At 31.3% G+C, this 16,823-nt stretch overlaps 1 protein-coding gene across 4 annotated transcripts in view; it reads right to left on the bottom strand.

Annotated features, from left to right (window-relative positions):
• The window catches only part of BRD10 (bromodomain containing 10), a 107,478-nt gene that overhangs the window by 29,212 nt on the left and 61,443 nt on the right, over positions 1–16,823 (bottom strand). For 3 of the 4 annotated variants that reach the window (XM_061132436.1, XM_061132433.1, XM_061132435.1), the window contains 2 exons: positions 14,348–14,427; positions 6,011–6,100 (listed from right to left, as the gene is read on the bottom strand). In XM_061132436.1, coding sequence (XP_060988419.1) covers positions 6,011–6,100; positions 14,348–14,427 — 170 coding nt within the window. The remainder of the gene's footprint in view (positions 1–6,010; positions 6,101–14,347; positions 14,428–16,823) is intronic. The other variant, XM_061132434.1, reaches the window with a different exon arrangement.

Below are 16,823 nucleotides of genomic sequence, written 5' to 3'. Positions count from 1 at the left end.
AAAAGATTTTGATTTCTTCTGTAATATAAATAAACAGAATGATGTGAAGTTCATTTTTTGGTCTCAAGCACCTCATGGATTTAAATTCAATTTGTCAGAACTCTTGTCAGTGAAAGGCAGTAGAGTTAAATAGAAATATATAAATTAAATAGAAAATAATAAAAATTTACTTGGGGCTTTGAAAAATATTTGGCATTTAAACTTACTTATATTTGAGTAAGTGTGTATGATATGTAATTCAAAACAGTTTAAGGCAAATTATAAAAGCTGCAATATGAAGCTCTAACTATAGAAGGATCTGTCACCTAGTTCAATTCTTCCTTGAAGTTCACTCCATGCTGAGAACATGCAGTATTAATTCTCTGGCTGATATAAAAAATATAAAACACTTTCCCTTTTTAATTGGAACTTTCATTGGGAGAAAACAGGTTCAAATATTACTTTTAAGAAAGCTTCCCTGATGGGATACAGACTACACCAAATTCCAGTAAGTGGAAACAGTAAGCACTATTAATAGGAGTTAATATCCAGTTCTCAGTTGAGCAGAGTGGTTATTAAATGTCAAAAAAAAAAAAAAAAAAAAAAAAAAAGGCCCCAAAATGAGACCTACCAGAGATAAATGAAGATAATGCATTCTCAGATGATTTGGTGACTACAGTCAATTGAAGCTTTGTCTTACTAGCCAGTTATTGTTCTGGTTCATGTTTCCCATCATCTAGTTCTCCTTCCTTACTACTATTTTGAGTATGTCAGTTAATATCTGATTCTTCATAAAGTCCATATGTTATCTACCCTTCTACCCTTACTCCCAAATAATACATAAACATGTCATTAAGTGAGTGAAGCAAGTGTCTAGAAGTAGTGACTCCTGAATTTAAAAATGGCTTGAAAATCAAAGATCAAGTCTTTTATAAAAAGAACAGGAGTCAACCCAACCAATCCTGATTAAAGATTTATCCTCAGGATTGGGAAGAAAAAGCTTAAGCTCTAAAGTGAATTCCTTGAGGATAAAGACTTCCAGTCTCTGAGTATCTACCAAGTTCCTTGGTGTTATGTACAGTACAAGACCACAATGAGGAAGTATGTGCCTAATGAATAAGACTAGAATATGACAGGTAAAGGAATTTATTTATTATACAGGATTTCTAAAAGGTTATTTTAATTTTTTGAAAGCTTTAAATATAACTATTTAATAGCAAAGCATCTTTCCCCCTACACCTGAGTTTTTTTCAGTTCTGTTAACCTTTATCAAAAGATCTAGAATAAGAAAATAAGATACATAATGATGTAATCATAAAAAACTTATTTAAGGATAATTTAGATGTTGCTGCAATCTCTGCGTGACACTTGAGGCCAGATAATTCTTTGTTGTGGGGGGCTATCATGTGCATTGTAAGATTATACAATGTAGAATATTTTTAGTAGCACTACTGGCCTCTATCCATTAAGTGCCAGTACCACCTCTTCAACTCTGTCAATCAAATATATCTTCAGACATTGCCAAAGTCTCATAGCGGGGGTGCAAAATCATTCCTCATTGATAACCACTGGCTTGTACAAAACTCTGACAAAAACTAGGGTGTAATCATCTTTGATCTAAGCTTCTGATTTCTCTAATGTTTGATCTATTAATGCATAGCCTTGGGTTAAGAGAAGTCCTATTATTATGAATTTAAATTATTTCAAGGACATAGTAAAAGATTAATTTTATTCATGACTTGTAATTTCTTTCTAATTCTCTTAAAACATGTCTTACAAAAAAACTATGCCTTTTGACATGCTGTAATTGTTGCGTGTGTATTTTTGGATGTTTTTAAAAGTTAACAATTTCACAAATACTTCCATATAGTAACAATGATCTACAAATATTTTATCAGCCTTATGACATATCACTGTTAACATTATTGCTCTCTCTACTATGAGAGAGACATTGAACATAATATTGTGTAAATTACTTTTGGGGGGATAGGGGAGTAGTGTGCAAAATGGGGAGGATAAAAGTTAAATACTAACTAGGACTACAGGACCAAAGAGAACAGTTTTATAGCTTTTATTACATACTGAATGTGAAATCTGGAAATATCTGAAGTCTTAAAACCTGCTCGGTGCTGAGGTAGTTAACTGCTAAAAGGTGTATTAGAAAGATATGGTATTATATTTTAAATTTTAGTTTATCTATATTGATGACTATCATTTATCATGTTGTAGTCCAGACAAGGTTTCTTTTCTTACATCTTTTTGTTTTCTGCCAAATGTTCACTTTTCCATATACCCCATCTCTAAACTGACTTTTCATTATCAAAAAGACTGAAAACTCTTTTAAGATCTAAGCAATAATATAAAACATAAGGAAATTATGCAAATATGAGAGAAAAGGGTCACATGAAAAATTAAGAAACAGAATAACCATTTCTGTATTAGTCTTACAAAAATCTATCAAGTTTGATTATTTATACAGCAAAAACATTTAATAAATTTCAAATATAATAGGATCAGGAAAATTTATCAATATCTTAGGTGTAAAACTATCTTTCTGGAAAACAAATACATTTCCAAAGTACAACTTTTATCTCGTGATTAAACTCACAAAGATAAAAACAATAAAATATCATGATGTCTTCTTTAGAGCACTAAAAAAAACCCCTATAATCTAAATAATGATGAGACAGACGAAAATTAAAAGGATTTTGTCAAACTATATAATTCTATTTATCTCTGTCAGATGTCTCACTTTAAACAAAACTCAGGTGGGTAATTGGTATGGCACTGGAAGATGTAAAGGATATTGATTCCTCTTTGAATAAACCTTTAAATGAAGTAATGGGATCAAGTGAACTAAAGTAAACTCAAGAAAATTAAATCATTTATTTCTCTCTTCACACTATAAATCTAAGTAGAATTAACTGTCCTGCAGTAATGAGTAAACAATCCAGATTTTAAAAGAATTAACTGTCCTGCAGTAATGAGTAAACAATCCAGATTTTAAAAGACTAACTCTTCCAGTACAATGGGCAGTTCATGGCAAAACCTCCAAGAGATTAAGAAAGCTTTTTTGATGGAACGCTGACCTGGATGAGGAAATGGGGTAATTCTTCCTTGTTGCTTTGGTAAGAAAAACATTTTGAAATGCCCTGTAGAGAAGCTTCCCCAAACAACCAGGTGTTTAAATGAATCCATGTTAAAAACCCTCTATCACATATGTAATTTCTATCTTTAGTAATGACATTTATGACAACCAAAAGTTTATAGGGAATATACATCTTCTTTGTTATTGAAGCCATTATTATGGATATGAAAGTTGATGATGAACAGAGCTATTTTGACATTATTTTTCACAGTGATATCCTCTTAAGAAGAACAATATTAATAACTTCATTTGTCTGGCAATGGTGAAGGAAGCTCACTATGCAAGGAATAAACAAAATGGTTATCACTATCACCAAGTTCATACATTTCATTATTAATAAAATCTCTCAGGTCCTTACCATGAGCCCAATTTTGACAATATGGCTACTTGCTTTGCAACCGACAGTGTATGAGGTAGGGCAAGTAAATGGACACACACAAGAAATGACAGACTGACAATGAAGAGACAGAACAAAAGCAAGCAAAGAAACAAAAACCTTCAAAATATATAACCTAAAGGCCTATCTGTGAATGTTTAATAAGATTTACTGACATCAATAGAGTTTTAGGGTATGAGTACAATTATGGATATCCATAATGATCCTTGAGTTATCAAGAAAGGGTTCAATTATGTTCAGTATAGTACCAGGAGGCAGGGAAATCTTTTTCATTAAATGATTAAAGTAAGGATTTTAGTACTAAACGTCTAGGTTTTTTAGAAAATTCAGTCAAGTGGAACCTCTACTCCCAAATGATGACAAACTAGTATTCAATACCAACATAAAAGTTCAATAAAGTTTACCACACTCAGTATCAGCTTTTGTAAAAAATAAGGAATGACACTGAGATGCAAACTTTTACTATTCCTTCATTCCTGGCCATTTCATTGATTAAGGTAAGTTATTCATGAAAACAATTTTTTAGTCAGTTTATTTTAGGGCAAGTAGCCTGTATACTGGTAATCTCAATTATTCCCAATAAGTAAAGTTCAAAGAATTTCTATTCTTGAGGAGCAGAAAACATATTTTAAAACTAATATGCAAATACTAAGGGTTATGGACAAGTCAAAAATTTAGAGACACAAAATCTAAACAATTAAAACCCATACATAAGCTAAAATTTTCTGATAAACATACCCCCAAGTACTATAGAGTCAAATATTTGTAATTTATATTTTCTTTTACTCTTATAATTACTTCTGTGAAGGAAGGCAATATGCTAATCCCTTATACTACCAATGGAAATGAGGTGGATGGCTTACAGAAAAACGCTAGGATGCTTGGAAAAGTCTTTTTGTCTGACACTACATACCACAAGTAAGCACATAAGCCTATTATGCTTTGAACTATCCATTAAAAACAAAATCCTAATTTATAATATGAGAACAAATTAAGATGAATGTTATTGTTCAACTGCAGTTAATAAAAAACAAATAACAAATTTACCTAACAGAATTCTGTTTAGAGTCATGAAGTATGGACAAGTCACTAAAAATAAATGGCTTCTGCAAAAAAACTAAATATCCTGATTAAAAGATTTTTTTTCCTATTAAATAATAGAATCAATCCTTTAAAAACATACACATAAAATACATTAAAAAAACACTGGTTGAGGAAAAAATATTTTAATATAGTTTGAGAAATGTATCACAGAGGTTGTTTTAAAACAACACGTAGGGTTCATTCCACACCAAGAGATTGCTGACATATTCAAAACAAAACAAAGCAAAACAAAACAGATAACCTCTCACAGTCTTATAATGATCTAAACCATTTTTAATGGAAATAATTCTAAAAGTTTTCTGCATTCTCAGATTATATATTTTACACAAAGTGTATTGAACATGATGCTTTCTTAATGCATTTGATGGCTATCCTTATATTATCTCATCTCTTAGATTATAGCCAATAGTCTCAGGAGTATCATGTGAGAGACTTCTGAAATGCTTAAGGCTGTTTTACCTCTGTATTAAATGATCTCAGAGTACTTTAATTTCCTTCCTTCAGAGTGCTACCAATATGTCCTTTCTGAACAACATATAAAATAAGTATTACAAATCTGCTGATATGAATAAAGCTTGCTGTACCTCTAACCTTATTATCATACACAATTCTAGATTAACAGGTTCTGAACAAATTCCTAAATGTGGTTTCATGACATTCCTGAGGCATAAAATAAAGGGATTTTTAAAAATAGTGACTGATTTTTTTTTCAATGCTTAAAGCCTTCTCCATTTATTTATTGGTGTGTTTCAAATCTATGATATAATAGAACTATAAGTGTCAGTTAAATGGGTATTACTGATTTAATATATAACATAACTGAGTGTTTTACCAAGTGCTGGGTGAATAAAAATAAAGCCCTTTATACTGTATTCTCTCAAGAATAGTTAAAAGCGAAGGTAAAGATTAATTGTGAATTTAGTATAGTGAAAGTTAAAAGAAGACCTTTAGATGCTAAAGGTTCTTAAGATATACTGTTAAGCATGTATCAAAAACATCTGGGGCAAGATTAAATAATTTACATGTTATTTATGTCAGAGCTAATCCATTAAAAGCATATAATTATTAATTAAGAATATTTGTAAGGTAAACACTACCCCAAAACTACCAGTCAGAAAACAACCAACCAGTATATTGGGAAATACATAAAACTAAACCTGATATAAACCAGGCAAACAAAATTAATTTACTTGCCCCAGCACCAAGTTTGTCTATTAAAAGTGAAAACTAGACCACATAGGAAAAATAAAATAAACATCTTTCTATTTTTCAAGCAAATTTATATGTAATTCAGGACAACAAGATTTAAAAAGGCTTTAGAAAAAGCAGGAATAAATTTTAATGCTGACAATAATAGATAGAACTTTTGGAGCAACACCTACCGATTTTTTTCTATTGTTTTCCAGATCTTTGAGTTCATTCTCGATTTTTGTGATTAATTCCCTGAGTTCATCAAGATTAGTGCAAATAAGCTAAAATAAAACACAAAAACACAGCTTGATAACACATAATATAAAACACCCAAAATGTGGTAACAGAAGTTGTTTTAACACACATTGAATTCACAATTATTTTTCTTTGTAACAGTAAAATGCAAAGAAAGCTCCACAGTTTGATATTTTAAAAGATATTTACTTGTTATGATGTATGAACTTCAGGCTTAGTATAAAATTAGCTGAAATTTCAACATTGGTGGTTTCATCCCAAATCCCCATCTTTCACTTTGCTTTATAATTCAGGTTTTGTTTTTTTTTTTTTTTTTTTAAACATTCTTAACTTTCAGCCCAGAATGACAAAGATCTGGAAACTCACCCTAGATTTCACAAGTTACTGGATCACCTTTATGAAATGTTTCATCAAGCAGTCTCCGAGCAGGTGAATAAATGCACCCCTGGAGAACTATTGTTTTACTTCTGCTTTGGTTGCTAACTATATAACTTAACAAATTGTATCATTGCTGTTGGGACTGCTAATAAAGAGGGGCTCCAACTATATGAATATATTGAAAGAAGTTAATGAAATTAAGTGTACATTCTTTATATGATCTTAGTAGTCTTTAATAAAACCAGATCCAAAGATAGCATCTATTGCCTTTCATAACTGTGTGGTTCACTTTATTTCACTTTGGTAATATTGGCAAATGGTCAAAACAATTGGTCTTTAATTATTAATTAATAATCAAACAAGTTTGGCTTAACTGCTAAATATTTAAACAGTGAAGCATCAGCAACATAACAAAAATATTAGCAACTACATTTTAGTTCTTGTAAAATTATACTGAATGTTTCAATCAGTTTGATAATATTCAACTTTTTTCCTAAAATAATTTAAGCTTATATTTTTAAAAATCTGTTGTGAAAAAGAAATAGAAGATTTCTAAAACAGAACTGCAATCACACACAGGGGAAAAGTTTTAGATTTAATGAAAGTCTTATAATGTATATACTGTATAAATGAAAAATACTATACTTATAAAGCTATTAATTCATCAATTTTTTATTAGTTTCATGTTTTTTAAATTCATAAACAGTAAGGGCACTGTTTTCCTAAAAGGCATATTTTCTTTTAAAAGAAAATGAACAAAAACAACAAAGCAAAAGAGGATTACAACAAGATCATTCCTAGTGACTACTATGTGACAAAAATGGGAGACTAGGAGCCTCCACACTTTAAATTGAACCATATGAAATGTTGATATGCCTTTGATCTACAAAAAAGACAATATGGTTCAACCTCAAAGACTAAGAAAGAATTATCACAGATAATATAAATTATACTTAGTATTAACAATGATTAGAAACATCTACATAATTTCAAACTCACAGAACTGACAAAGCAAGGAAAACATGTATTTAAGTAACCCAAATTAACAATTTCAGAGTAGAAAACATCAGTATAACAACTTAATAGTAGGATATTGCTGCTGACACATTATACACATTTTCATTTGCCAAATCTAGAATTATGGAAGAAATGCTGATGGTTAAGTAGTGAAGTGGCTAATTACGTAAGTGACTTTAGAACTAGATAATGTCTTCAACTTCTATCAGAACCATGTTGGCCATACACCAGGTTTCTAGTAAGTACTCAATGGGAACTAAACTTGTATAATCTGCTATTATGACTACCATGTCAAATTTGCCATGGAGCTTGCAAATGGTTACACCCCTTTCACTGAACTTGGTGTACTAGTTAATGACATGGCATGGATTTCTCATTTGTACATATGGCAAAGCTCAGAGCAATTTTCACTTGCATTTTCACTTAGCTGTCTCATTATACATGGAGTAAGGGTACATTTTGTTTGTACTTTGTAGAAACTTACAGTAACAATGAAAATATATACCCCAATACCTGAACACATCCTAAAAAATTTAAGATCTTTTAACTAGCAATTAGTCATGAGATCAGAAAATATTTATATTTCATTTAAGGAAATAGATAACATAGTTTTGAAGTCAAACTAGGAATGATTTCTATACCTTAAGAGCTATATATTTAAAAAATACTTTCCTAGTTAGTAAGCTGTATTAAATCAGTGCTTCTCAAATGTCAATGAGCAGTAGTCACTTGGGAATCTTGTTAAAATGAGGTTTTTGATTTAGTAGGTCTGAGGTGGGACCTAGGATTCTACATTTGTAACAAGTTCCCAGGTATGGGCTGCAAATCTCACATTTTTGGGCAATTATGTACTAAATGATTATGAATTACAAATCTGCATGGTCACAGAAACATTTGGTAGTATGGAGCTAAACGAGTATAAAATTTTAAAAGATTTATCTTTAAATAGGGGATGGAATACTGAATTAAAAGCACAAATGTTCAATGTTAATACATAAACGTTCCTTAAATGCCATGATTCAAACATAAATTTTATTGAATTGAGGGTTAAAATATTTTTAGCAATATTTACTTTGAACTTATTTTAAAGTGACTTAATACCTACCTAACAATTTATACTCTTTAAGTACTAATATATATCTCCCTCTACATAAATATGTAATATATATACTCCAAATATAGAGTCAAGGTATTAGAAAATTCTTGTATGGGAACATTATTCTAAATTTGTTACTTATCATTTTGAGGTTATATTTTGAGGGAAAAATAATTATTTATGTCATAATTATCATTTTGAGGTTACATTTTAAGGGAAAAATAATTATGTCAATTCTGTCATTTATACACTCTTCTCTTTACAAAGTAAGGTGTGTGTGTGTGTGGCTTTTTTTTGTGTGTGCGGGTTTTAAATTCAACTTAATTTCAAATGATGCTTTTAAAAACAAAATCAATCCAATAAAAAAAGTTCACTTTAATAAGGAGAACATGAATTTTTTTGAACAAAGCAAAAGCACGTTATTAAGACCTCCTCATTACCTTAAATTTGGGGGAAAGAAAATCTAGGGCTAAGTGCCTCCAAGGGTGAAAGAAAGCTCCACAGCAGCAGGACACACTGCCAACACTCAAAGAGAAGGTTTTCAGTCATATTGCAGAGGTTAACAAGAAGAGTTTTATCTCCCAGGAAGAACCTCTTCAAGGCTGTTAAACTCTCCCTCAAATTAATCTTTCACTTGGTGCAATTCGTGACAGAGTCACAAAATCATAAATCTTAGAGCTGAAAGGGACCAAAAGGAAAAAAAAAGTAATATGGTCCAAACCTTGGCCAAGGTTAAAGAGGGGTATCTCCAATTCACAAGCTAGTTTAACAGAGATGAAGTGACCAAAGATGACACACTCATAGAGGGATACCATGGAACCTAGGACTCCTCTTCCTCTTACATCATTTTCTTTAAGGGTTCTAAGCAAAATAAAATAAATTAAAAAAAAAAACTAACAATAATTTGAACGTGTATTATAGTTACGAGCGTCACAGGTGGCGCAAGTAGTAAAGAATTCGCCTGCCAGTGCAGGAGCCATAAGAGATGCAGGTACTATTCCTGGGTGGGGAAGATCCCCTGGAGAAGGGAATGGCAACCCACTTCAGCACTGTCTGTAAAATCCCATGGACAGAGGAGCCTGGTGGGCTACAGTCCATGGGGTCGCAAAGAGTCGGACAGGACTGAACGACTGAGCACCACATTATAGTTTTAGGAATTAATTTATATCTAAGCTTTTATATCTATTAAATGTAAATATTAAAAGGCCCTCTCTCCAACTCAAGAAGCAGAAAATGTGTGTATATAGTCTATAGAAATAAGTGTATAACATGGTGGAGAAGGGGAGGTCCTGTGGAGATCAAAAGAACTCCATAATCACATCTCAGAAAAATTACAAAGTAAATCACTATTTTAAGCTACATATTATGTCCTTCGGGTATAAATTTAATAGGTTTGAGAGATATTTACTTTATTTGTTCCAAAAAGAACATAAGTAAGATAACATACAAAAGTAAAATATGGTAAATTACATTAAAAAGCAAAGGGAAATGCAGAGAAGTCAAAATGAATAGGTCCAAATAAAATGGATCATGTTCACTACCATTCTAATAAAACATTCCAATAATTTATTATAAAATTATAAGCAAAACAATAAATGCATGGTGTAAATTCAAAATCTATATTATATTTAAACTAAGATTATATTGACATCTGTTAAAACTATTAGGACAGGAACATTCCTTCTCACTTCTTATGATCATATCAGCAATAATGACTACTTCAAAACCTGCAAATAAAGGTATCATGTGCAACATGACAAGTCTGATTAATAAATCAAAACATTCTTATACCACTATATGAGTAAAAACTGGTGTTTCTCTCAAGGCACAATATATAAAAATGGAAAAAAATTTCAGGGGGAAGTAAAATTACATGATGTTAAAAGTGAAACAAAAAGCTGAAGCTGAAAATACTCATTATGAGAGGCAGCAATTCAAAATAACAATATAATCAAAAGGTCCTTAACTCTGTGAGGCAGAAAATTCTAATTTTAATTTTGATCCCAAATTGTCACATTGAGGATAGTATTTTATCTCATACCCCTTAGTTTCTCCATTGGTTAAATGGAGCAACAGAGTTTTTTTCAGAGGTATGTTAAGGATCAGTGAGTTTATGCTTATGCTAAAAAACAATACTTCTATATAAATCTTAGTCAACACCTGGATTCTGGATTTCCTCTGCAAAGAAGCCTTTAGACTAAATCACACACATGGATAGGAGCAAGCACACATGACATGGAAGATTTCTGTTACCAATAAAAAGCAGAGTCATGGTAACTAAGGCTCTTAAATTATTTTAAAACTGTATCTTATTGAGACTTGACAAACTACATTTTAGGAATATTTTCTATGACTCTGTTATAACTGTGCACAGAAAGAAAATTCACATAATATTAGACTTCTCTTTCAAATATTAAACATATTAATATTCTTGGTAAAAGCTAACTTTATTAAGAAAATCAATATTTACTTTTCAACCTAACAGTCTTCCTTATACTAAAAAAACTACAGTTTTCTGTACTGATACAGAAAAACAAAAAAATAATCTAGTCAATTTAACAAAGTAATCAGTAAAATTGTTAAATCTGACACAAAAGCTTAAATCACCCACATGCTGAAGACTAAAAATATTTCCTGACTTTTTGCAACTATTGCTAAGCAAAAACATGGCAACTTCCCCTATATGCCAAATGTATAACTCTCGATAGCACTATAGTAAGAAGAGCTAAGCACAGGTTTTTCCCCCTAATATAATGATGCAAATAATACTACTTGGTTTTTCACTTTTCAAATACTTGTAGGCTTAATGATGAAATCTGACCAAATCTGAGACTTATTCCAAGATCTTAAGTTGCTGGGGAAAGTGGTAAAGGTCAGTAATAGATGCCTTTAAACCAATAATTAATTGATTTTCCTACTCATAAGTACAGTACTGTCTGAAGCATCTGACATCCTTGTTTGAAAAATAAGATAATAAAACATTAAGTCCTATCACTTAATCCTAACAACAACCTTATGAGGTGGGAACTATTATTATTACTCCACTGTACACATGAGAAATTCGAAGCTTTGAGCAGTTAAGTTACAGAATTAGTGCTAAGGTGGCATTCTAACCCAAGTAGCCTGGTTCCAGAATCCACATGCTTAAGCACTATCCAGATTAGTAATATTTATCTAGACCCTCTGAATCAAGGATGGACGATTAGAGGATGAAACCCAGGATTTTTCATTTTTAATAAAAGTATAAGTTTCTTTTTATGCCACTGAACATTTGAGAACCACTGATATAACTCCTGGGAAAAACTGGTACAGATATGGTCAGTCTCATTATAATATACACACAAATATAAATACAACAAGCCTTTGACTGCTTACAGTGTATACTTTAAATAGGGGTGGGATGATTATTGCCTTGTCCTGAAGTACAGGTATCACTTGTTTATATGAATAAACATGGATTCTTCCTGAAGCAAACAGGCTTACATATTTCATCTAGCTAAAAAAAAAATCAACAACTATCAAATTAAAAAGTATCTGAGGTCAAAGACAGGGTTTACTTTTTCAATTCACCAGAACCTTAAAAACAAAACAAAACAAAACAAAACAAAACAAAACAACTTCATGCAATTTAATCCCTGAATATGTTTCTGAAGTGCTAAATGTCATATTGTTAAAGCTTTTTGAGAATGAAATAAATTCACTTCTTTGTTTTATAATAACCAGTCTTCTTACATGTGGGAGACTTTCAAATAATTGAAGAAACTATCACAGAATTATTTTGAGAGGCAAAACTATAAGTTCTGCATGTAACAAAAAACTTTACTAGTGACTAATATTATCTCCTATTCTTTGCTTATTTGAAGCAAATGGCCTATATCTTGGGAGACGGCTGTCAATTTTCTTTCTCAATACTACCATGGTATTTAAATTATAAATTAGGCATAAGAACCCCTGTTCTCATAAGTCTATTCCCCATCCCTAGCCCCTCCCCCCGCCAACACACAGCCCTGCCCTCTTTCCAGAACACCTTAAGAACCAGGAAGAGGACGTTGTTTATTTTAAACAGTCCAATTCAGCAAAACATGTACTTTTGACCTTCAGTTTCTGAATGGTAAGCAAATGGTCAGTAACTAACTAAAAGCATCACTTAAGACAATGTTTTTCATACTTTTTTGCCCAGAACTCATGGTCAAAAATACATTTTACACTGGATGTCAGTACACACACACAATGCAAACCAAAGTTTTATGAAATAACATTACCTTTACTATATTTGACACACTCTTAAAATTTCTATTTTAACTGTGTTACCTTAAAAAAGAAATGCTGGCCATGTAATATCCTAAATTAATTTTCATGCCTCATTAATGAGTACCACCTTTAATTAAAGAAAAACAATACTTTATGCAGTGTTACTACATATAAAAATCATTCATTTAATATAGGCATGAAGGCAAATATCAACAATGGACCAGATTTGTCTTGAGATTCATATTCCCAGGATGAATACTTCGGGGTATTAAGGAAAAAAAAATAAGTGGGAGAAGCACAAAATCAGCAGAAGAATGAATAACCATATACTATTGTAGCATTAAATAAGGCACATAAGCAATGGTAGAAAGGTCTCTGAATAAACAGTAAATACTTTTTTTTTCGTTTTACTGAATATGCTGGAACCAGGGTTACTTTATATAAAAGGATTCTGTAGAAATTATTCATCCTAAGGATGTCATTAAAAATATTCTAAAATACTAAGAGAAAAACATGTCTATTTTCTTTATTGTTCATTTAAAAGTATTAAATTTGACCAATTAGTAACTTCCATTAAAAAAAAACACTTCCAAAATAGAAATTTTACTTAAAAAAATGTAGATGTGTCTACATTTTTGGATATATGTAATTGCTAAACTCATATTACATATTACCAATATTTTCAGTTATTACTCCTTTATTTTCTTCTTTGTTATACTCGCAGAAATTCATTTTAACATCACTTATATTTTTTGGAACTGTTAGTTATACAACCTAAACCAGAAATAGATAGGACACACTACTACAAGAAAATTTTTAGAGAGTCATTTGTTGTAGAAAACTCATCTTTTATATAAAGTAGAATATAAAAGTATTATTTAATTAAGGTAAACTTCTCTGCTTATTCCAGTATCAGCTTCAAACAGAAAACTCTTCACATAATCATACAGCAGAACATAAAAGTACTTTTTTCTTTTTGCAGAAATGTTTAAAAACCATTCAGTTAATATTCTCTCTGAAGGTCATATATAACTGTTAAGAAAAAAACCTGTTTTTTAAGTTAATAAATCTATCATTTCTACAGTGCCCAAATAAATTAAAATAGATTACCTAGGCAATATCAGCATGTACAAACTAGAGTTTGTTCTTGGAAGACTTTCATTCACACATTTATATATACGTGTGTGTATATATATGTGTGTATATATATATACACACATACACTACATGCTATACTGTAGTTAACAGTTTAACGTATTTCTATTAAACCCCTTCCATAAGATAGCATAGCGTAAAAAAACCACAGATTTTTTTAATATCAAGAGACAAAAAGAGAGGTAAAAATTTCTGAAATACTAGCAGATTAAATCATGGCTATGTCTGCACTTGCAGGGAAAAAGCCATAGTAGGAAATATTTCATTGAAGTATCGTGTCTTACGGCGGAACTTGGCCAGTCTCTTGAGGAACAATGGAAATACCAATACAAAAAAATTAAACTAAAAAACTTTGAGACAAAATTGAAACATTTACCTGAAATTCTGGTACAGTAGGTGACTTTGTGACAGTTTTCCTCTTCTTTGTGATTGCTTTTTTAGATATGGATTTTTTTCCTTTCAAGATTAAAAGAGAAAAGCTTCATAATGCTGTTTATAGCATTTCATTAACAAAAAGCAAATTACATAGAACCTTGAAAGTTAAATTATAACCAACAGATGGCTTCTAGTGAGTCAAATAAAAATGATGAATCAAAACAAGCCCCAGCCAAAGCAAACATCAAACTATAACTACCCATAACAGACATATTAACAAATGGTGTTTTCTTTATATAAAAGCCAAACTATTATATAATCTCTAATGTGTTGCACGGTACCAGAATTTATTACAATAAGGTTTGGAAAATAAAAAGTCATATTACTACTGCTTAGTTAAAATATAACTCACAACTTAAAATGAGGTTACATAAGGGAAAAAAAACCTTACCTTTAACAACGACTTCTGTAGTCAGGAACTTGCACAGAACTATACTCTGAAGACTATGGTCTTTATTCAACCTAACGTGAAAATCCTCTCAGTAGCTTAGGAAACAAGATTTTCCTTCTATCTCTTTAGCTCTGCACTCACCTAATGGGCTGCTGTTGGCAGTATTCAACAACCAGTTTTAAAACAAGGTAAACATTTCCCTTTAAAGTGCACCTCATCATTTGTGCAATCAGAAACCACAGGGAAAAATAAATCCATAGTCTTAAAGAATTTCAGTTTATAGCATAAAGTATATATAATCTGCTAAAGAAATACATGCATACATACAGCCTCTATCTTATTTTAGTAAGGAACATATTAAAGTAAATGTTTTTCCCCCATTTATAATTGGAAAATCAATTAATAAATTATTTATTTAACAAACACGAGATACAGTACAATTTATGGGGACAACAAAGAATTATAAAATGGAAACCTTGCCCTCCAAAACTTTACAATGTAAGGGGATAAAAAAATTAAAGTTAATTTTAGCTCACAATCATTTGTATGCTAAAATCAGTTTAAAAACTACTATTTTTTCAAAAGAGAAAATTGCTATACTACATAATCCCTATCATTCTTTTCTAAATATTTTCTTAATAGATATGATGATTTTGCATGAAAACAATCAATTTGATTGCAGCATTTTATTCCAGTCATAAGCACATTCTAGTTTACAATATAACTGTATTTTCTTTTGTATTTTTTAAATCAGATCACAGAACTGTAATTTGAATCATTTCTAACTTTGACTCAATAGAATCCAAGTATACCACACTTGAACTACTGCAAATTTTCAACTGCTGAGATTCACAAGGGTTTTAGTGTTTCGTTCTAATAGGTAACAACCTGCTACTGACTTTTGCCTTTAATTAAATTTAAGAACCTAACATCTATTTTCTTTTCTCATTACTCTTATTTGCTTATGTGCTCACACAGTACAAATATTAGAACTAAATTTATACAAAAATAGGTAAGTGGGTGGGCTGCTTTAGCAATATCCAAGAAGTGATTCCTAGGTGGTGCTACTGCTAAAGAATCCACCTGCCAATGCAGGAGATGCAAGGGACGTGGGTTCAATCCCTGGGTCTGGAAGATCCCCTGGAGTAGGAAGTGGTTACCCACTCCAGTCTTCTTGCCTTGAAAATCCCATGGACAGAGGAGCCTGGCAGGCTACAGTCCCTGGGGACCACAAAGAGCTGGACATGACAGCACTATCATACTATATAAAACAGCTAATAACTGATTTCTAAACTGGGGGCAATAGGTAACTCTCAAGTGGACTGATGAATCTGAACACCAAAATGTCTCTCCTCTGAGACACGCTACCTTTACTATTATCGAAAGTTTATAGGAAAAGATTTAATTGCTTGCTGACTTAAGACAGTTTGAAGAAAATGAAATTCTTCCTCATTCCTATTCCCCACCCCTCAGAACTCCTCTAACTAGTTTTTTAAAAATAATTTGATTTTGTATTTACTTATTTGTAAGCACAAGAGGACATTTTTGATATTTCCAATCAATTTGATATTGTTGCCACAGAGACACTAAACGTAGGTAATAAATTCTCAATTAACTCTAACAACCACTCTATGTGAATAAATTAAGCAGCTGAGGTGGTTACTGGGTACCTCTTTTCATCATGTCATTTAGATAACTTAAATGTTATTAAGAAACTGGAAGTAGTATTGGGTAGTAGTTTTAAGAATTGAGTTTTGGAACTAAACTACCTGGATTGGAATTTCAGCTCTAACCACTTACAAGCTGCAAGACCTTGAGCAAATTATTTTATTTCCTTGTGCAGCTTCACTAAAACAGGGATAATAATATCACCAACTTTGTGAGTATTATACAAGTTAAAGCATGCTAAGAGTTTAGACTACTATTAGGCACAGGGTAAATTATCAACACATGTTAGTGGCTTTCATCTGCCTTAGATACATTGTGTTAAGAGTTTAAACAAAATGTTATTTTTTAACCTTCTTCA

This window comes from Dama dama, chromosome 29 (assembly GCF_033118175.1).
Source record: "Dama dama isolate Ldn47 chromosome 29, ASM3311817v1, whole genome shotgun sequence".
Taxonomy (NCBI): domain Eukaryota; kingdom Metazoa; phylum Chordata; class Mammalia; order Artiodactyla; family Cervidae; genus Dama; species Dama dama.
This window is presented reverse-complemented; position numbering and strand designations above follow the sequence as displayed.